We start from the raw sequence: 20,810 nt of genomic DNA, 5'->3' as shown, positions 1-20,810 counted from the left end.
GTGAAAAAAAAAAAAATGGTGGTTTGACTAAGCAAAATATTCAATCTTTTTCTTTTGTTTATGTTATCTTGAAGTTTAAGACGTTCCTCTAATTAAATTTCATTCTCAGTAAGGGAGTAACATTCGAATCTTCGATTATTAAGTACATTTGTCTCTCACTCCACGCGGTTGATTCGAAAGTTCCTCTATGGTGCGACATCAAGACACTTCTTACACTAAAAGGTCACCAGTGCATTGAACTGTATCATAAATCGATTCGATGTTAGGTTTCTAGAGTTGTAGCTTCCCATGAGCATATGAAGGTGATTAAACAAAAAATTTTGAACATAATCGAGTAACAAGTCACAAACTTTTTCATCGAACAATGGGGGTGCATCAACGAATTTGGCGTCTTTGTCACGTAAAGAGCATTGTTCGTGTCACCGTCACTAGGTATATGTATGTGCATCTGGTCGGTATTTCACAAACAAACCTTTGTACCAAATAATAGCACCTTGACTTGGAGGACATCGCTTCCGAAGATCTCGATCTAATTTCAAATTAACCTATTCAAGTTGGTTTCTCATGTCCCGCGTAAAAAGCTCCAAACGTATGAAGGGAAAAATAAAGATAAGAGACTCGAAATGGTTAGTATTTTCGACGAAAATATGTTGAATATAATTGAATTAATCCTAACGCGTGTTTGATGCCAAATGCCCTAAACACAAACATGTTGTCTTCACTCGCGCATTGACGACACTCAGCAAGGCGTGTGAACAAAACTCAACAGGTCTCTCTCAGATTTCCCAAATTTCTATTGGCCTATATATGCCTATTGGCCGGCCAGGAGTGAACATCGCATTTAAAAAAGAAGAAAGAAGCCATTGCTTTTTCCAAGTCCTTGCTTAGGAACGAGTACGTACTTGTTTCACTTTTGTATTTCTCTCTTAACTTGGTTGCTGAGAGGATGGTCATGTACGTCGTGTTTACTTTGACTTTTTCATGGTATGCGACATTTGGATTTTATGTTTGGTGTTACTTTCATCTTCGTAGAAACAATGATATTAAATTTAGGGTTTACTTCTTACACATTTTTTTAATTTTCGACCGTCGAATCGGATGAATTAAAGAAGATCAACGAACAGAAATTATTAAGGAGTGTGTGAGCCGCACACCCCTAAATTTATGCAGACCTGATGAACCACACGTAGTCAGATTCCGAAAACTACATTATGCATATATAATCTTTCTTTCACCATTTTTAAATACAAGTACATGCTTTATATTCAAACCATTTTATTGTTTTTTATTGCTCCATATATAAATTATATTTTCAACGACGAAACGTCGTGGAACATGTCAATGCATGTACTAGTATGTTGTTCTACTTAGAATGTTGCAGGGGACAAGTTTATTCAGCATTCATCACATAATTTTTGGTGTTTCATTTGCTGCAAATTTTTCTGCTTCTAATCCTTTTTATCATCTTTTAAAATGAAATTTCTTGCATTATACGCTTCTTATTTTCTCCTGATTTCATGCATTCTTCAAATTTACTATCCCGCTAAAGCGCAAAAGATTTACTCTTTTTCGAACTGTAACACCGCTACCAATTACACTTCCGGGAGTGTCTATGACCAAAACCTAAATCTTACCCTCACTTCCCTTGTTGCCAATGTATATCAAACTGGATATTACATCAAAAGCATTGGTCAGAACAACGATGTGGTTTATGGCCTTGTTCAATGCCGCGGCGATCTCTCTAAAATTGGTTGCCAAGCTTGTGCAAATATAGCGGCAACTGAGATCAGGCAATTTTGTTTAAGCCAGAAGGAGGCTTCGGTTGGCTACATAAATTGCGTGTTGCAGTATTCGGACCGGCGTTTCTTCTCTACTTTCAACAGTTTCCCAAGGTTGGCCTTATACTACAATCAGACAGCAAATGACCCCGTTCTTTTCAAAAGTCAGATAGACAACTTGGTTAATAACCTATCATCAAACGCCGCTTCCAATCCTTCAAAATTTGCTATCGGGGTCACCAGTTACACGGATTCCAAAAATTTATATGGCATGACTCAGTGCACCCAAGACCTAGCAGAAAACAGCTGCTTAACTTGCCTGCAGCAGATTGCCAGTTATGTACCACCGGATGGATTTGTTGGGTATACACTAATTTCTGAGAGCTGTTATGTCCGGTATGAGATATATTTATTTTTCCTGTCACCAATTCAACATCCACCACCTCTAGTGGCACCCTCTCCATTTCCTAATTCAACTACTACTGGTGGCACTAATAAGACTACTGGTAAATTTTTGGGCTCCTTTGATGCATTCAAAAGCTTCCTGTCATGCACATGTAATATCTGCAAGATGGTTTTCCAACGGGAAATGATTTCTGCACATTCTTCTCTCCTTATGCACGTACACCCTGTTTATTTTTGTTCCTTGATTTTCCTTTGCTTTATTCGATTCCAATGCCAGAAATAAGCAAGGGTGTGCATCAGGAAAAAGTGGAAATCATTTCCCTTTATCCTATTCCGGGAAGTTAACTAGTATGTTAGTCTTGATAAGAATCAATTGCATCAAATCAATCATCATGTTAATTAACTTTGTCAGCATACGAAACTTTTAGTTTTATGAATTGAGTACTCCTTTAGAGAATTAGATATAAATAGAGATGTAATAATTTCAAGTTTATGCAGGAAAGGAGAAGATTTCAAAAACCATCGTCATCATAGTTATCCCACTACTTTTGGGATTGCTTGTGGTAGCCACAAGCTGCGCTTGTTTCTTGTTGCGGAAAAAGACCAGGAGAAGTGGAGTTGGTAAGTAGAACATACATGCCTCAATCGCAGAGGTTAACTTATGTTATAGTTTAGTGTTTATTTTTATACCTGCAATATTGGAGAAGGGCAAATCGAACCTAGGACTTCTCCGGCGTATACATTCACTTGAGCTACAAGCTTTCTGAAGACTTAACTTATATGCCCCTGAAGACATTAACTTTGCATATTTTCATGCAGATTATCTTTCGGATGTTCGTGAAGATGGTAACAATAGTAGGGATGCACTTTTGATTGGATTAAATACACTTAAAGTTGCAACCAGCAATTTCTTAATAGCCTATAAACTCGGAGAAGGCGGATTTGGTCCAGTTTACAAGGTACTTGCAGTTCAGTTGTAATCAATGCATTCTCTACAATTTCATGACATTTGTGTAAATGACTCTGTCCATATATACACCTCTAGGGAAAACTGCCCGACGGACAGGACATAGCAGTGAAAAGGCTGTCACGTAGTTCAGCCCAAGGTCTAGCAGAACTAAAAACGGAAGTAATTCTAGTTGCTAAGTTACTGCATCGGAATCTTGTAAGACTATTAGGGTTCTGCTTAGAAGATGAAGAGAAGCTACTCGTCTACGAATACCTACCCAACGGGAGCTTGGACAAGATTTTATTTGGTATGAATTATCAGTCCCTTAGTTGTTTGTTTTTAATGGAGATTCAGTGTTTTTCTTTCTTGATCACAATAATGTTATGTTCTTATTAAACTTAAACTCTGAATATAGGTCAGGGGAGAACATTTAGTTTGGAATGGGAAAGAAGGTTCAAAATCATTGTCGGAATTGCTCAAGGGCTACTTTACCTGCATCAAGATTCTCAGCTTCGGATTATTCATCGAGATTTGAAAGCCAGCAACATCCTGTTAGACAAAGACATGAACCCCAAAATATCTGATTTTGGTTTAGCCAAATTGTTCGGCGAGAGCCAAACTCATGGCAATACGAACCGGATTTCTGGTACTTTGTATGTCACAAACTTAATACCTAGTTAGATATTTAATATTTATTGCTTGATACATGATCTCTAACACAAACATTTGCGATGTGCAGTGGATACATGGCACCAGAATATGCTAAATATGGAAAATTTTCGACCAAATCTGATGCCTTTAGCTTTGGGGTTTTAGTTCTTGAAATTATAACAGGTCGGAAGAACTCCAGCTTCCGCACTTTCTCAAATCTACAAAGTTATGTAAGTATGTAAAAAATAATTGACATGATTAATGATTGAATTTCACAACATGACAACATATATAACACGTTAACTTGACTGAACAAATTTCTTAAAGTTATATTGACTTGAAGTTAACACTTGAAATTGTCACGTAGGCATGGCAGCATTGGGCAAATGGAACATCATTGGAGTTATTGGATCCGAGTTTGGGAGACCAGTGGCCTAGATATGAAGTTTTGAAGTGCATCCACATTGGGTTGTTATGCGTTCAAGAAGCTGCGGCTGAAAGACCTACTATGTCAGAGGTTGTTATGATGCTCAATAGCTACACTATTACCTCCGCCGTGCCTTCGCAGCCAGCATTTTATGTCCGACAGGAAAGCTCCGCCAACTCACAGAACTTAACTGCATCTGAGCTCGATATGTTAGCAGAAGCAGCTCAGTCAGTAAATGATGTTACAGTCTCTGAACTCTATCCTCGCTAGGTTAGCTAGCAATTGCGCAATGTCCTAATAATTGGAAAGATATTAGATATCTCTTCTAGCTAGCTACCTAGCGACAAAGTAGATTAAACGCTCAAATTATTAGTCTATGGGAATATTTTTGCTCATCACACTCAAGTAATGGTGATGTTCATCACCCTATATATCACTGTTTGATAAGTTTAAACTTTTAAGTTTGTGTCTATTCACCACATGATGATGGTGAGCAAAAATAGATTCTTAATTTGTTGTTTCTCATTTTTTGTTATACAAAAATGTAGATCCTCGAAGAAACTTAGAAAATTATGTATACATACTTTGATTTGATTTTTATTGATCAGTAGATGATGTCAACTTACTCAAATTGTCAAACCACTAATACCAACTTATTTTCGATGAACTCCTTATAAGCCCTAGTAAGATTTTACTTTCGCTAATGTAGAACTCTTTTTACCTTCACATTCTTGAAAAAAAAAAACAACCACTAAAGAACAATTTTCTTTGCTTGACGTCGACGTTGCAGGCCAAGGGAAAGGCAGAATTTGTTTACACCAAACTATTAGCATTCATCACTGAATGTTTTCTTTTGCGGTGATCTACTGAGATTTTTACAGTTCTCTCCTGTCCCCATTGTTGAAATCTTGTTTACCAAACCAAAATTTGGTGTACCTTATGTATTTTTGGTAAACCAAACCATAATTTGGTGAAGCTATAATTTCATGTTCTTCCATATCATGCAGATTCCATTAGCTGCTGAAAGTTTGGAGTGGAATATGTGAGCATTTTTTGTTTTCAGTAGTAACTTATAGATTCTCTTTTCAAAGCAATTTTTCAATATATTTGAAACACAATCACATGACGTTATATTCTATATAAATTATAACAAACGAATTTATTTTGTTAATATACCGTAAAATAAGACTTATTGACTCTATCATTCATTCTTATTTCAACATGTGAAAATTTGGTACCATCTTTTCGTAATATTGCATGGGGTCTCATTGAAGCTGCATCTTCGTAATTCTTATGAATCTATGTTTTTTTTTTTTTTTTTTTTTTTCCGTGAAACAGAATATATGGGTGCTTGTTGGTTTGGTTAGTTGTGCAAACATGTGGAAATAAAACGTGTCAGTGTTTGATTGGACCTGACACACCCCGACCTAGATCAGGGCGTGCTGGCCGTCACATGGAAGTGACGTAGCCATGTGCACAGTGCGGAAGCTAATAAAGTAGTAACGTAAAAGTACGAATAAATAAAAACTAGCATACATCAGGTAGAAGTAATAAATGCTAGCGTAAGTGAGACACAAGTTCAGAGCAGAAAGCCTAAAGCAGTCCAAACTAAAATGACGCGACAACAGTACACCCGAAGGTGGCCCTACGCTGGTGATCGTCTGTCAGAAATGCTGGGAAAGCCCTCTGGGAAACCACCAAACCAACTGAACAGCTAGAACCTGGAGGGACGCAAAACAAAAGCGTGAGTGGGCAAAAACAAAGCTTTTCGAAAACCATTTCAAAATCAAGATTCTAACCCCTCGCCGTAAAACCTGTATACTTCCCAGAAAATAAACATATGTACGTATATATAGATAAGCCAATCATGCTCAAGAATATGCCATGTCGAAACCTCATAATGAAATGCAAGTGCTCAGGTATAAATCATATCAATAACATATAATCTGGCAACCGGAGTCACCTAACGTGACCTGTACGGCTGAATCTAGAGCTTAGATCTCAATCACTATAACTGAACCTGCCCACGAGTCGGAACCACCTAAAGTGGTCTGTACGACAGGCCTGGGTGTAATACATATAAACGCTCTAGTGCTATGATCACGTGAAGGCTGTGCGAATAATCGTGGGTCACCTACGAGTCGGAACCACCTAAGGTGGTCTGTACAACAGGACTGTGCACCTAACTTGGATCCAAGCTGAGCGTGTGGTGCGGGAGGTGAACAACACGTGAAGGACTGTGCCCTACTCTGGGTGGGAGCAGTAACACCGGGGGTGCAGGTTATGAGCTCTCTAAGCATCTCGAATCACTACTGAATATAAACGTGAATAACATTTACCTGGCACTTACCTGTGCATCCACAGCACCAAATATGCATATGTATAAAAATATATACGCCCAATAATGCAACTAATGATGGATAATTGACGATAATATAATGTTTGGCATATAACTAATAAGCATTTAAATCAATTTCTGAGAAAATATAAGTATATAGGTATATACGGAAAACCAAAAGCCCACTCACTAGTAAGTGGAAGGGTCGTAACCCCCCTACCTCGAGTGACCACGCTCGTCCTCGGGATATGTCTCACCTATATGCGAAATAACTATAAAAACGTTAATTTTAAAGTACATAACCAAACTTTAGAAATAACTTCTCATACAATGCTCAAATGGGGTGTATGAATACACCAACGTGATCTACTCAACCTCACGAACATCCCCAAATTTTTAAAATAATTTTTCATCACCGCACGCGCCCCCACGCGCCGGCCAAGGCACGGCCACACGCGCCGGCCACGCGCAGGCACGTGCCTGGCACGCTGACGGCGTCAACTGACGTCGTAGGGAATATTCTGTCAGTTTTGACAGATTCCGTCAACGGTGTCAGGAATATTCCGTCAGACTTGACGGAATATTCCGTCTTCTTCCCCGGCGAGCCTCCGGCGCCTAAAAATCGCGAAAACTTTAAACTTCGATATCTTCTTCGTTTTTCAACCAAATTCCACGATTTTGGTATCAAAATGAAGCTTAGAACTAGAGGAACACAATCATACTACTTTCAAGGGTTAAAAACCACGAAATCTCACCTGCAAAATCGATCCAACTCTGGCCAACTTCGAAACCAACGATCCCGACGTCCAATTCCTTCAAACGAACTACTCCGAGCCTCCTTGGGACCTCACCAAGCTTCCTACAAGCTTGAAATTTCCTAAAACGTGAGAAATCACGTGTGCATGAATAGTACCTCAAATCGGACATTGTTGAATCGACGTGAAAACGATGGAGTTCTTACCTGAAAATGGTATGGTTGGACTCCTACAAGCCTTACGAGCTCGAATATGGTCTTGGTTTCCTCGATCTGTGGAGGTTTGATGGGTTTTGCGTGTGTGTCCGTACGTTCGAAGGAAATGGAAGGAATGGGGACTCAGGACAGTGCAGGAAACAGAGAGAAAGAGGGATGTGGTGTGTGGGAAGGAGTGTGTGGCTCCAAACATGCCAACCAAACTCAAAACAACCAACAAACGTAAAGAAAACAAACTAGGGGCAAAACTGTCTTTTCACGCATACGTTTTTGATATTTCTGGGACGGGCTGTCACAGGACCACTTCATGGTAATTTTCTAATATACTTGAAACATGACCAATTAACGTTATATTCTACATAAATTATAACAAGCAAATGCATTTGGTACAATATTAACTCTATTGTTCATTTTTATTATAACAAGTCAAAATTTGGTTCAATCTTTTTGTAATATTGCATGGGGTCATTATTTCATTGGACCACTTCACGGTAGCTTCATACTTTTTCTCATTTAACTTTCTCCTGGGTTGGAATATTAGATTGGGTGAACGACATATATACCATACGAATGTGAGGTGGTATGTCTTCGGAGATGATGACACGATTTTTTTCCCTGAGAATTTTGGTGAAGATACTTTCAAAGTATGATCGTGGTCTGTGATACTACATTGGGTCAAACTCCAAAGTTTACGAGCAAAATAGGGTATTCAGATTGGAATGGCTTATGGTGGTGCAGGTTTCGCTACAAGTCCCCGTTGGCAAAAGTACTGGCGAAGGTGTTTGATTCGTGTTTAGAACGATATCCGCATCTCTATGGAAGCAACTCTAGGATTTCCTCTTGCTTGGCAGAGCTCGGCGTTGGATTAACACGCAAACCCGATTTCCATCAGGTACTATTTGTTGAGAATAAATCTCACATTGATAGAATGAGGGATCTTGCAAGGGCTTTTAAGTAAGTTGGACTAATCTCTATTATCAATTGATTTTACGGTGGAACCTCAACTTTTTTTTGGTATTAGAGCAGATTGGCTAACATGTGAAGCCCAACGGCCAAACGTGCTCCACATCACACAATTTGTGTGTTCACGTATTTGGCTTGAAAATTCGCCATACATGAGAGGGCGTGTGAGAATGTAAAGATAAAAGAGTCTCATGAAAGGAGAAACCTTGCAAGTTTGGGCTACTCGTACAACTAATTTGTTTTATAGTGGAACCTCAACTTTCTTTACCCTTTTCTTAGCTCATCAAATCAAATATGACATTCACATTTTAGTAGTTTTAATTTGAAATATCCGTGGGCTTTTTGTTTGTTTCTATATCAAAGAAACAATATTTTGGTTTTGGGTTGGAAAATTGAAACAGAATGACATTCACGGCGATATGTTTGGTCTGGTGGCTTCGCATCCAGTGACACCTTTGGTATCCCTGCATCAAAACAGGAGTTTATACTTTTAACACAAGAGAACATCACAAGGATCCGTGTCGAAGGCCGGTTGTTTTCTTTCTGGATAATGTGTCTTCTGGTGCAGATAGAATCAAGAGCATCTACAAGAAATCTTATGAAAATTGCTTCTACGACATGGCTTCTCCGAGGAAGCTGGAGGAGGTCAGAGTGTACTCGCATAAGCTGAACTTTGATATGAAATAGGTATTGCTTATAATATAGGGTGCTTTAGATTTTGGCCCTTACAATTCATTATTTCTAGATAAAAACTCATCTATCATTATTCCATGTTTTCGTGAATTAATCAGTTGCAGGCGCCGCCAAGGCAATGTTGCGATGTATTATACCTTCTTCGGGCAGCAAGGTGATGGAAATTGAAATCAGAGAATGCAAAGAAGAAGAACTAATCCATATGCATCCGTAGGGGTGTTTCGTATTCGCATATAGCTGGATTAATTATACAGCAATATTATACCATACAGATCATGTAATATGTATGCCATAAATCACGAATTATTGTAGATGTTAGGGAAATTAATACTACTTAATAGTCTAATCCGATGTAAATTATGAATGCCGTTGTATTCGACATTGAAATCTGTTGTCTCGAATTCGACTGATTTCTTGGATGGAGGTTTCAAGGATCCACAAATCTAGAAAAGCCTAAATTCAAGCAAATTTGACTTGAAATTTATACAATGTTGAGTAAGGAGGCCACAAGAGATTGCTTAAGAAGCATTTCATATGCAACAATATGAAGTTCTGGCATCAAATTTCTTTGTTAGTTTTTTCGTACTTTTGCAAAGTTGGATTAAGAAATAGGGGTGTGCTATCCACACACCCTATTTTACTTCTCACACACCCCTTGATAATTTCTGTCTCTTGATCTTCTTCAATTCATCTGATCCGACGGCCGAAAATTAAAAAGGTGTGTGAGAAGTAAAATGTGGTCTGTGGATATTACATCCCAAGAAATAATGCACCATGTGAACAAAAATTGTGGTTTGTCTAAGCAAAGATTCAATATTTTTCTTATGTTTCTTATAATTGTTATCTTGAAATTTTAGAAGTTCCTCTAATTAAAGTTCATTGTTAGCAAGGGAGTAAAGTTAAAGTCTTCGATAATGAGCGCACCCGTTTCTCACTCCATGTCTTTGATTTATAAGTTCCTCAATATTGAGGCATCAAGACACTTCTTACACATCACCAGTGCATTGAACTGCACCGTGAAGGTGACTAAACAGAAGATTTTGAACATAATCGAATAAACAAGTCATGAACTTTATCATCAGACGATGGGGGTGCATCAATGAATTTGGTGTCTTTGTCACGTAAAGAGCATTGTTCGCGTCACCGTCACTAGGTATATGTATGTGCATCTGATCAGTATTTCAAAAACAACCTTTGTACCAAATTATAGCACCTTGACTTGGAGGACATCGCTTCCGAAGGTCTCGATCTACTTCAAGTAAATAATTTATGCAGTTTGAGAGGTCAATAGGAGCATTGCGCTAGCCCATATACAATGTACTTTAAATCAATAACCTATTCAAGCTGGTTCCTTATGTCCCACGTAAGAAGCTCCAAACGTATGGAGGGAAAAAAAAAAAAATATATATATATATATATAAGAGACTCAAAATTATTAGTATCTTCGACGAAGGCATGTTCAATATAATTGAAATAATCCTATACACGTGTTTGACGAAATGCCCTAGCACATACATGTTGACATCACTCACGCATCGACTACGCTCAGCAACACTTGTGAACAAAACTCAACAGGTCTCTCTCATGATTTCCCAAATTTCTCTTGGCCTATATACGCCAGCCGGCCAGGGGTGAATATTGCATTTAAAAAAGAAGAAGGATTGACCAAAAAAAGAAAAGAAAAAAGAAGTACTGGTTCTTCCAAGTCGTTGCTTAGAAGTACTTGTTTCAGTTTTGTATTTATTTCTTAACTTGGTTGCTGAGACGATGGTCGTGTACGGCGTGTTTACTTTGACTCTTTTTGGTATTCGACATTTGGATTTTATGTTTGGTGTTACTTTAATCTTCATAGAAACAAAGATACTAAAATTATGTAGACGTGATGAACTACACGTAATCAGATTCTGAAAACTACATATGCATATATAATCTTTCTTTCACCATTTTTAAAATTTAAGTACTTGCTCTAAATTTAAACCATTTTATAGTTTTTTATTTTTCCCTGTGTAAGTTATTTTCGATGACGAAATGTCCCGGAACATGTTTTGTTCAGCATTCATCACATAATCTTTGGTGTTTCATTTGCTGCAATTTTTTCTGCTTCTAATCCATTTTATCATTTTTAAAATGATTTTTTTTGCATTATACGCTTCTTATTTTCTCCTTATTTCATGCATTCTTCAAATTTACTATCCCGCTAAAGCGCAAAAGATTAAATATTTTCAACTGGAACACCGCTGCCATTTACACTTCCGGGAGTGTCTATGAGCAAAACCTAGATCTTACCCTCACTTCCCTTGTTGCCAATGCATCTCAAACAGGATATTACATCACAAGCATTGGTCAGAACAACGACGTCGTTTATGGCCTTGATCGATGCCGCGGCGATCTCTCTAAAATCGATTGCCAAGCTTGTGCATATATAGCAGCAATTGAGATCAGGCAATTCTGTTTTATTGTACTTAGCTCAATGCATTAGACCTGACCTCTTCTTGATTGTTAATCTTTTGGCAAGATACCGTAATGTACCAACACGCAGACACTAGACTGGTGTTAAAGACATTTTCCGCTACCTTAAGGGTACTACGGATTTGGGCTTATTCTATCCCTATGGATCCTCGAGTGATGCCTTACCCCCCTTCTCGAGTTGATTCTCACCTTGTTGGTTATGCCGACGCATGATACTTATCTGATCCGCCCAAGACGTGTTCTCAAACAGGTTATTCTTTATCGTTGGAGGCACCGCAATCTCTTGGAGGTGAACTAAACAGACCTTAGTTACCACTTCGTCTAACTATGCTGAAATTTTTGCCTTACATGAAGCAACTCGGGAATGCTTTTGGTTGAGAGCAGTTGTGGGCCATATTCGAAGCTTCTGCGATCTTTACCTCGTCGTTGATGTCCCTACGATAATCTATGAAGACAACGTAACATGCATTGAATAGCTCAAGAAGGGTTACATCAAAGGAGACAACACCAAGCACATTACGTCGAAGTTCTTCTTCTCACATCAACAACAAAAGCATCAGAAGATTGAAGTCACGCAAATCCGTTTACAAGACAATTTGGTCGACCTCTTCACCAAATCATTGCCGAAGATGATATTTCATAAGCTTGTTCATGGAATTGGTATGCGTAAACTTCCTAAAGCGAAGCTTTCAAGTACTCCTATAATCGTTCGATCGCTAGATGCGAAATGGGATCCCTTCCTTCCGAAGGAGGATGATGAAGAGATTTTAGAAGATTGAAGTGTGATAGGCATTTTATTGTACTTAGCTCAATGCACTAGACCCGACATCTCCTTCACTGTTAATCTTTTGGCAAGATACAGTAATGCACCAACACCCAGACACTGGATTGGTGTTAAAGACATTTTCCGCTACCTTAAGGCTACTACAGATTTGGGCTTATTATATCCCTATGGATCCTCAAGTGATGCCGCACCCCCTCTTCTCGAGTCGATTCTCACCTAGTTGGTTATGCCGACGCATGATACTTATCTAATCCATACAAAGGCGTGTTCTCAAATGGGTTATGTCTTTATCGTTGGAGGTACCACGATATCTTGGAGGTCAACTAAACAGACCTTAGTTACCACTTCGTCTAACCATGCAGAAATTCTTGCCTTACATGAAGTAACTTGGGAATGCTTTTGGTTGAGAGCAGTTGTGGGCCATATTCGAAGCTCCTGCGATCTTTACCCCGTCGTTGATGTCCCTACGACGATCTATGAAGACAACTCAATGCATCGAACAGCTCAAGAAGGGTTACATCAAAGGAGAGTGTCACATCCCGGCCCGGGGCAGATCACTTCCCGGGCCCGTTCTACCACCGTAGCACGATATTGTCCACTTTGGGCTTACCATTCCTTCACGGTTTTGTTTTTGGGAACTCACGAACAACTTCCCAGTGGGTCACCCATCATGGGATTGCTCTAGCCCCCTTCTCGCTTAACTTCAGAGTTCTTACGGAACCCGAAGCCAGTGAGCTCCCAAAAGGCCTCGTGCTAGGTAGAGATGGGAATATACACTTAAGGATCACTCCCCTGGGCGATGGGATGTCATAGAGAGAACACCAAGCACATTACGCCGAATTTCTTCTCACATCAACAACAAAAACATCAAAAGATTGAAGTCACGCAAATCCGTTCACAAGACAATTTGACCGACCTCTTCACCAAATTACTACCGAAGACAACATTTCAGAAGCTTGTTCATCGAATTGGTATGCGTAAACTTTCTGAGTTGTAATATTGCTATTTCTCTTTGAAATTGTATCAAACTCATAGGGAGTATCCTGAAGTATACTTGCTTGACCTTAATATACTTTTTTCCCTACGATTAGGGGCATTTTTCCTACTGGGTTTTTACTAACTAACTAGGTTTTAACGAGGCACCCACCTTGGGTTGATCATATCCCTGAGGACGTCCCGTAGACGTTTCATTTGACTTTGCATTGCTCACGCATTTTTCCTTAGACTATGGATTTTGTACCTACTCGGGTTTTTGCCATAGCCTTAGGGGTTTTTTTGTGAGACTTACTTCCTTATACAAGTTCCTACCTTATTTGAGAATAACGTGTTCCCAGAATCAGTGTCGATGAGTTGACTTCCTCAACTTCTACATGATGCCGAATCTACTTGAGTATTTACACACTTAAGGGGGAGTGTTATAAACTTCTAATTTAAGTGTGATTGTGTAAATGCTAAATTAGATTTGATTTTAGTTATCTTTTCCTATATGGTCTTGTATTCCTTGGAGATGAAGGATTTCTTATTTCCCTTATTACCATAAATAAAGGCACTACGTTGGGGGATAACACGCATTCCTCTACACATCCCCACAAATACATTCTCTCTACAACCTCTCTCCTTGCCGCAGGCGCTCTTCCCTAGTCAGTTAAATATAGGTCACAACAGAAACAAAATTTTTATTGGTTAGAATGTTAGTAGAATAAGGGACCCACTATTAAAATGAATTAAAAATAAATTTGACATTGATGTCAAATTTGATTCCAAATCACAAAGCCTTCAAATCCAGTCAACAAATAATATTTCGGTTGGAGAGACTTTTGATGTCAAATATGCACAATGGCATTCCACCTATGATTTTGACATCTCCTTTGGAGATACTCTTAGAAAGTTATGTATACATACCTTGATTTGATTTTTATCGATGTTGTGAACTTGCTCAAATTGTCAAACAAGTAATACCAAAATTATTTCTTATAAACAGCTTATAAGCTCTTACAAGATTTTACTTCGCCAATGTAAGACTTTTTTTAACGTTCACGTTCTCATAAAAACAACCACTAAAGAACAATTTTCTTTGCTTCACATGCACGCTGCAAGCCAAGGGAAGGCACAAATTGTTTACACCAAACTACTAGCAAACTACTAGCATTCATCACTGAATGTTTTCTTTTGTGGTGATCTACTGAGATTTTTACACTTCTCTCCTGTCCCCATCGTTGAAATCTTGTTTACCAAACCAAAATTTGGTGAACCATTTGCTTTTGGTAAACCGAACCAGATTTGGTGAAGCTATAATTTCATGTTCTTCCATACATACAGATTCCATCAGCTGCTGAAAGTTTGCATTGGAATATGTGAGCATTTTTTGTTTTCAGTAGTAACTTATATATTTTCTTTTCAAAGCAAATTTTCAGTATATTTGAAACACGACCACGTGACGCTATATTCTACATAAATTATAACAAATGAATTTATTTTGTTAATATATTTTAGGAACTGTTATTAGCATTCTACAAATCTCATTCTACACTCCTTACAAGTGTATTTTTCACTAATTATAGAAAGTTTGAAGTGTAAAATAAGATTTTTGGAGTGCCAATAATAATTTTCTATATTTTAAAATAAGACTTATGGACTATGTCATTCATTATTATTATTATAACACGTGAAAATTTGGTACATTCTTTTCGTAATATTGCATGGGGTCTAGTTGAAGCTGCATCCTCGTAATTCTTATGAATATATGTGGGGTTTTTTTTTTAGTGAAACAGAATATATGGGTGCTTGGTTTGGTTAGTTGTGCAGACATTTGGAAATAAAACGTGTCGGTATTTCATTGAACCACTTCATGATAGCTTCATTTTTTTTTTCTTATTTAACTTCTGCCGGTTTGGAATATTAGATTAGGTGAACCGATGTATACCTACTAAACATGAATGAAGATGAAGTCAGCCACCCTGTTCATTAACTGTTTAACGTGCAGGCCATAAACCACTCCATTTGCAAAAGTTAATTTGGCTTGGCTCTTTTGTTTTTCATGTCTACTTTTTTGTTTTTGTTAACAATATTTAAACATCAGATTCAGTTTAACACCGCCATGTAAAAGTGTTATTCAACTCAAATCATAACACTTGTGTTTTTTTTTTGTTTTAATGTACTCTAGAAACGTAATATATCAACATTTATATACTTATATTATAAAAAAAATACACTACGATACATGTTAAAATTTATCTCCACTTTAATTGTTCATAGATTTCAATTATGTATTCATTAAAAAAAACATTAAATTATGTCAAGAAGTTAATATATGAATCCACATTCAAAACAATGCTTGAATTAATAATTCACATTAAATGGTGACAAGAAAAAATTGAACTATTTACTCACTATGTTATCTACATAAAAAAAAGATAGGTAGTACTATACACACAATCATTTTTACTTCTCATACAATCTTTATAGTTTTCAGCCGAATCAAATAAATTAAAAAAAATCAATGATAAAAATTTAATAAATATGTGCAAAAAGTAAAAATAAATGTGAAAATAAAATATTCGAAAAATATCATTGTTGCGGCAGAAGAAGAAAGTATATTTTTACCAACATGAGCCTACAACCTATCCTTATCTAATCATCATGACACTTGACCAACTAAAACAACTAAACCCTAAATTAATATTATCTTCACTTTCAAATGCCTCTCCTTTTTCCTTCAACCTCTATATATCTATGTGGTTGGCTCTCTCTACTACTTAATTCTACTCTTCAACTTATTCACCCTTTCATTACTAATTAAGTAAAATATGGCAGCTCCAAGAAACACATTGATGAACCTGGTTATTGTGACCATGCTCATAGAATCGGCCATGGCAGTCACTTACACAGTCGGAGGTCCAAATGGGAGGTGGGATTCAACCACTGATCTTAAAACTTGGGCATCGTCACATTCATTCTTAGTCGGAGATAATCTCAGTAAGTTATTTACAAACCCAAAGATATTGATTGGAAATATCTTATAATATAGGAGTTGATATTCGCACACTTCAACTAGTCAACATTCCCTTCTAGTGAAAAAAAAAAAAAAAAAAAAAAAACAGCGAAGAAAGGGAAGACCGCGTGATGAGGATTTTGAAGTGCTACTACCATAATTTTATCCGATGTTTACTTAAATTAACAAATACTTTTTGTATGTACGCAGATTTTCAGTACTCACCAAACCATGAAGTGATTGAAGTGCCAAAGGCAGACTATGATTCTTGTCAAGCAAGGAACTCAATTCAGTCTTACAGTGGTGGAAGCACTACCATTCCTCTATCTTCTCCAGGCAAAAGGTATTTCATCTGTGGAACAGCTGGACATTGTAGCCAAGGAATGAAGCTTGAAGTCCACACTCTTGCAACTTCTGCCGCACCAGCAGCTTCTCCTCTAAGCCCTTCCCCACTAGAATCTCCTTTAGTTCCAACTCCTTCGCCGGCAACTCCTAGTTTGGCTCCGGAACCTTCTATTGCCTCGCCGGCAGAACCTGTACCACAATCTGCTCCCACATTGTCCCCTACTCTGCCATCTGGATTACCCATCAGTCCTGCATCAGACCCTACTGATCACATTCCTTCAACTGAAGCTCCTAGTTCCATTTCTCGAACCGGGTCTTCACCGCAACCTTCTGCTTCAGCACCAAACTACATAGGCAGTCTCCCAATCAGTCTCACTGTCGGGTTCAGCGTTTTGATTATGTTGTTGCTAGCCCACTAGGGTTTTAAGCAAGGTATATTTACGTGATTGTACATGAAGAATGTATTTATTTTTGTTTTCTGTGTGACAAAATTTCCTCAGCATTTTATTCCAATTTTATACAATATTTATAAAATGTACAAGCTATAACTAAAAATCCAGTTTTACTTGGAAATTATAAGTACTACTAGCTAGCTACTACATAAGTTGGTTAATTAACTTGCCTCCACTTTTTTTTTAATATACATTAAGAAAAAAAAAACCAAGATTATTGGAATATAGAAATACCCCATTGATTGTATGATTTTAAAGATTTTGAAACATTCCAACCAGATTAGTTGAAGCAGACCCAACTGCACCAGCAGTTGATCTAACCACTCAACATCCATATTTAATAGATAGATGAACAGTTTATCATGAATTTATTACTTAGTAAAAATGCCGTTTATTTGTTCAATATGTATGAATGACCAAATGATCTCTTATTTGATTGATATTTAATAGATGTGATACTTAAATGAAGATTATGAAATAAGCGGCTTCAATTATAAAATTTGTACGGTCAAAATAAATTGATCACAATTAATAGATAAGGTGATGCATCTTTCATAAGAGGTGAATGAAAAGTATTTTCTTTTATAAACTACACATCAATAGTATTGACATATTGCATGATGGTTATTTACAAACTATGGAACTTTCTGTTATAACAAGTTGAATTATTAGGGTATTTGAGTGAAAACCTGTATGCAATTTCGCATATGTATCGAAAGCAAATATTGCAATCTGCGATAAGAAAATGCAAATATTGCAAACAAAATACTCGTTTGCAAGTGTACTTTTGCAACCAAAATACTCATTTGCAAGTGTATTTTTAAAGTAACCGAAAATATTTATAAATTCTAAAAGTACTCAAAAAAAAATTTTGTAAAAAATAACTTCAAATTAGACCAAATATTGTATTACTAGGAATAGGACAACCGACAACGTAGTAAACCTGATTGACGGGCAAGGGTTGTCAGTCCTTTTACTTTCGATGCCCTTCTCTGCCCTTCTGTTGTGTGACTCACGTTAACATTTTATATTACTATTTATTTTTATCTCATTATTTTTATAAAAAATAAAAAAAAATATTGACATGATTTAACCTGATCATACAAAATAGAAAGGCAAAAAAGGCCATCGAATGGCAGACAATTCTTTGTCCTTGATTGACAAGGGCATACGGAGACATCGAAATCCACAGAAGAAAAGAGAAAAAGTAGGCATCACCATGGTAAAACAAGAAACACTGGAACACTGACTGAGACAGTCTAAATTCACGAAAAGTAGTCGAATTGCGTGATAAATGATGCTTGATTCTGATCCGTTCACCGATTGAGATTTGTAAAACGATCTCGTTCGGATTTCGCGAATCAAATACACAAAAATTCACAAACACCTTTATATACAAATCCACGTACCCAACCCATTGATCGTCAATCCAAGAATATGAATCAAAAGAATAAAAACAGCTGCTCTCCAAAATTCGAAATAAATTGGGCCAAATTTTTAACTTGTACTATGGCAGCTAAACACGGGCAGGACCTGCAGTCACCTGGGCTTCACTTGGCGGATTGAACGGCGGCGCCGCCTTTGTAGCTGGCGGAGACGGCTGAAAAGATGGCGGATTGGAAGTTGGGTTAGGCGGAGGTGGACTCAGAATTGATGTCGGCGGAGGTGGACTCAGAATTGATGACGGCGGAGGTGGCCACAGAATTGATGTCGGCGGAGTTGGCGGAGGTGGGCTTAGAATTGATGTCGGCGGAGGTGGCCTCAGAATTGATGTCGGTGGAGTTGGCGGAGGTGGGCTTAGAATTGATGTTGGCGGAGGTGGCCTCAGAATTGATGTCGGCGGAGTTGGCGGAGGTGGGCTTAGAATTGTTGTCGGCGGAGTTGGAGGAGGCGGGCTTGAAGTTGACGTCGGCGGAGACGGGGTTAAATCTGGGTTGGGCGGCGGAGGCGGGTTGAAATTGGCGTTAGGTGGGCTGGGCTGGGTCAGAGTTGGATCGGGATTTGGTGAGCTGGGCTGGTTCGAACCGGAACTGGGGTTAGGGAATTGAATTGGTGGGAAGGGGAGAGGGCTGCAGGAATCCGAATCGGCGGAGCATTTGTGGGATTTATGGAGGCCGTGGCGGAGAACGCCTAATCCGAAAACCAGCCCGAACACTACCAACACTGTCACCAAAAAAATGAAGATCTTTGTTGCTTTTCCCACATAGCACATTTTGGTTAGCTGGGTTTCTGCTGGCTTTTGCAGGGTGTGGGTTCAGAGAGAATGGCGGTGGTGGTGGGGTTTGCTGGGTGTTTTTCGTCGTCTTCTTTTCATGGCGAAGAAGGCGGAGGAAGAGAGTGAGGGTAGTGACGGTGCATTTTTCGTCCTTTTTGGAGTTACTAGGATAGAGAGAGAGAGAGAGAGAGAGAGAGAGAGGGAGAGAGAGGGTAAGTGAGGCACGTGAAGGCTAATTTTCAATGGGAAAGTCGATTTCTCCCAGTTCTGGCCATTTGCCAAGGCCAACTGCATTGGCTGTTTTCTCAAAAGAACCTGTTTCAGGAGAAATTTTTTATTGAGACGAATACGAGTGATACATCACGTGTTTTTATGTAAATTGTAAAATTTTTATTTTTGAAGTTATTAACTTTTTAACACATATATTTCACAATTTGTTTAGTGACACGTGGTGTACCAACTCGTGTGCCGATCACACTGAAAAATCTCTCATGTTTCAACTGCAGTTTTGCAGAGTGATTTCCCACAATGCCCTTTCATCTTCTTGACAATAAGTAGAGATGCAACTCGATCGGGTTAGATAGATTGGATGATTAACCGATCCAACTCTATATTTCTTCCCATTCAGTAATTTAGGTTCAATCGGCTTGGAAAATATTAACCATCTCAATGCAAAATGAATTTAGGTTAACTCTACTTTAAATTAAAGAAATTATAATAATGATTTCTCAATTTTAACTCTATTGAAGTAAGTTTCTCAACTAAAAATTCGTTGATTTTTAACTCATCAAAACGTGCAATTATGGTTCTTTTTGTTAAATTCGTTAAAACTTCCGTCAAAATGAGTCACTGTCACACACATGAGACTAAATCAAGGGGCAAATATGGAAAACAATATAAGAAAAATTGTAGCTAATGGTCTCCCAACTTTAATCTAATTAAAGAAATGATCTCTTAACTTTAACACACTTGGTGTAGTGGTCCCTTAATTTTAACATAATTGTAGAAATGGTCATTCCAGCATGACTAATTTTGATACAATTCTGACAGAGTTGACAAAAAAACTATAGAGGCATGTTTTGATCAAGGTTCTAAAAAACGCTAGGCGCTGGTCGGGCGGCGGACTGGCGCTTAGCGCCTAGGTGGCTAGGTGGCCTAGGAGGATTTAGGTAAATTTCTTGTACATCTTGTAAATAAGTGCATATTGACACTTACAAAAAATTAAACTTGTATGAAATTCATGGATAAGATAATAAAAGAATAATAAAATGCAAAAAGAGTATCCAACAAGTCCAAAATTTAAAAACATATTAAGCATATATGTCATAAAACCATAGTGAGGAGTATTGTAGGATGACACATGTACAATAAGTTCCCAAT

General features: G+C 37.9%; 3 protein-coding genes and 2 long non-coding RNA genes across 6 annotated transcripts; 3 read left to right on the top strand and 2 right to left on the bottom strand.

Moving 5' to 3' along the window:
* Positions 1-1,394: 1,394 nt before the first annotated feature.
* Positions 1,395-4,671, top strand: LOC103933493 (cysteine-rich receptor-like protein kinase 44). Its single transcript, XM_018644049.2, has 7 exons — positions 1,395-2,284; positions 2,682-2,804; positions 3,003-3,142; positions 3,229-3,439; positions 3,548-3,785; positions 3,872-4,013; positions 4,151-4,671. Exons 1-7 carry the CDS (start codon positions 1,474-1,476, stop codon positions 4,478-4,480), a joined length of 1,995 nt encoding a protein of 664 aa, XP_018499565.2. The 5' UTR covers positions 1,395-1,473; the 3' UTR covers positions 4,481-4,671.
* Positions 4,672-5,538: 867 nt separating this feature from the next.
* Positions 5,539-7,950, bottom strand: LOC125474131. The gene is made up of 2 exons (XR_007255818.1): positions 7,820-7,950; positions 5,539-5,622 (listed from the first exon to the last, which is right to left on the bottom strand). It is a non-coding gene; the product is annotated as an uncharacterized LOC125474131 (long non-coding RNA).
* A 147-nt stretch (positions 7,951-8,097) lies between these two features.
* On the top strand, positions 8,098-9,597 carry LOC125474130. 2 transcript variants are annotated; one of them, XR_007255817.1, is made up of 3 exons: positions 8,102-8,410; positions 9,050-9,168; positions 9,273-9,597. It is a non-coding gene; the product is annotated as an uncharacterized LOC125474130 (long non-coding RNA). The 2 variants fall into 2 exon arrangements; XR_007255816.1 differs by having other exon boundaries at positions 8,098-9,168.
* A 6,573-nt stretch (positions 9,598-16,170) lies between these two features.
* On the top strand, positions 16,171-17,318 carry LOC103933464 (uclacyanin 1-like). Its single transcript, XM_009343160.2, has 2 exons — positions 16,171-16,402; positions 16,629-17,318. The coding sequence occupies exons 1-2, from the start codon at positions 16,234-16,236 to the stop codon at positions 17,180-17,182; spliced, it is 723 nt and encodes a 240-aa protein (XP_009341435.2). The 5' UTR covers positions 16,171-16,233; the 3' UTR covers positions 17,183-17,318.
* A 1,413-nt stretch (positions 17,319-18,731) lies between these two features.
* Positions 18,732-19,427, bottom strand: LOC108866052 (extensin-like). Its single transcript, XM_018644050.2, has one exon. It carries the CDS (start codon positions 19,425-19,427, stop codon positions 18,732-18,734), a length of 696 nt encoding a protein of 231 aa, XP_018499566.2.
* Positions 19,428-20,810: the final 1,383 nt, after the last annotated feature.

This window comes from the organism of the source record quoted next, unplaced genomic scaffold (assembly GCF_019419815.1).
Source record: "Pyrus x bretschneideri cultivar Hongxiangsu unplaced genomic scaffold, Pyrus_bretschneideri_v1 Contig12, whole genome shotgun sequence".
Taxonomy (NCBI): domain Eukaryota; kingdom Viridiplantae; phylum Streptophyta; class Magnoliopsida; order Rosales; family Rosaceae; genus Pyrus; species Pyrus x bretschneideri.
This window is presented reverse-complemented; position numbering and strand designations above follow the sequence as displayed.

Bases quoted from the DNA above. Each gene is read 5' to 3' on its own strand.
- LOC103933493 (XM_018644049.2), top strand. From the start codon at position 1,474: ATGAAATTTCTTGCATTATACGCTTCTTATTTTCTCCTGATTTCATGC. The intron at 2,805-3,002 runs GTAAGTAGAACA...ATTTTCATGCAG, and splicing joins GACCAGGAGAAGTGGAGTTG to ATTATCTTTCGGATGTTCGT. The intron at 3,143-3,228 runs GTACTTGCAGTT...ATACACCTCTAG, and splicing joins GATTTGGTCCAGTTTACAAG to GGAAAACTGCCCGACGGACA.
- LOC103933464 (XM_009343160.2), top strand. From the start codon at position 16,234: ATGGCAGCTCCAAGAAACACATTGATGAACCTGGTTATTGTGACCATG. The intron at 16,403-16,628 runs GTAAGTTATTTA...GTATGTACGCAG, and splicing joins CTTAGTCGGAGATAATCTCA to ATTTTCAGTACTCACCAAAC.
- LOC108866052 (XM_018644050.2), bottom strand. From the start codon at position 19,427: ATGTGCTATGTGGGAAAAGCAACAAAGATCTTCATTTTTTTGGTGACA.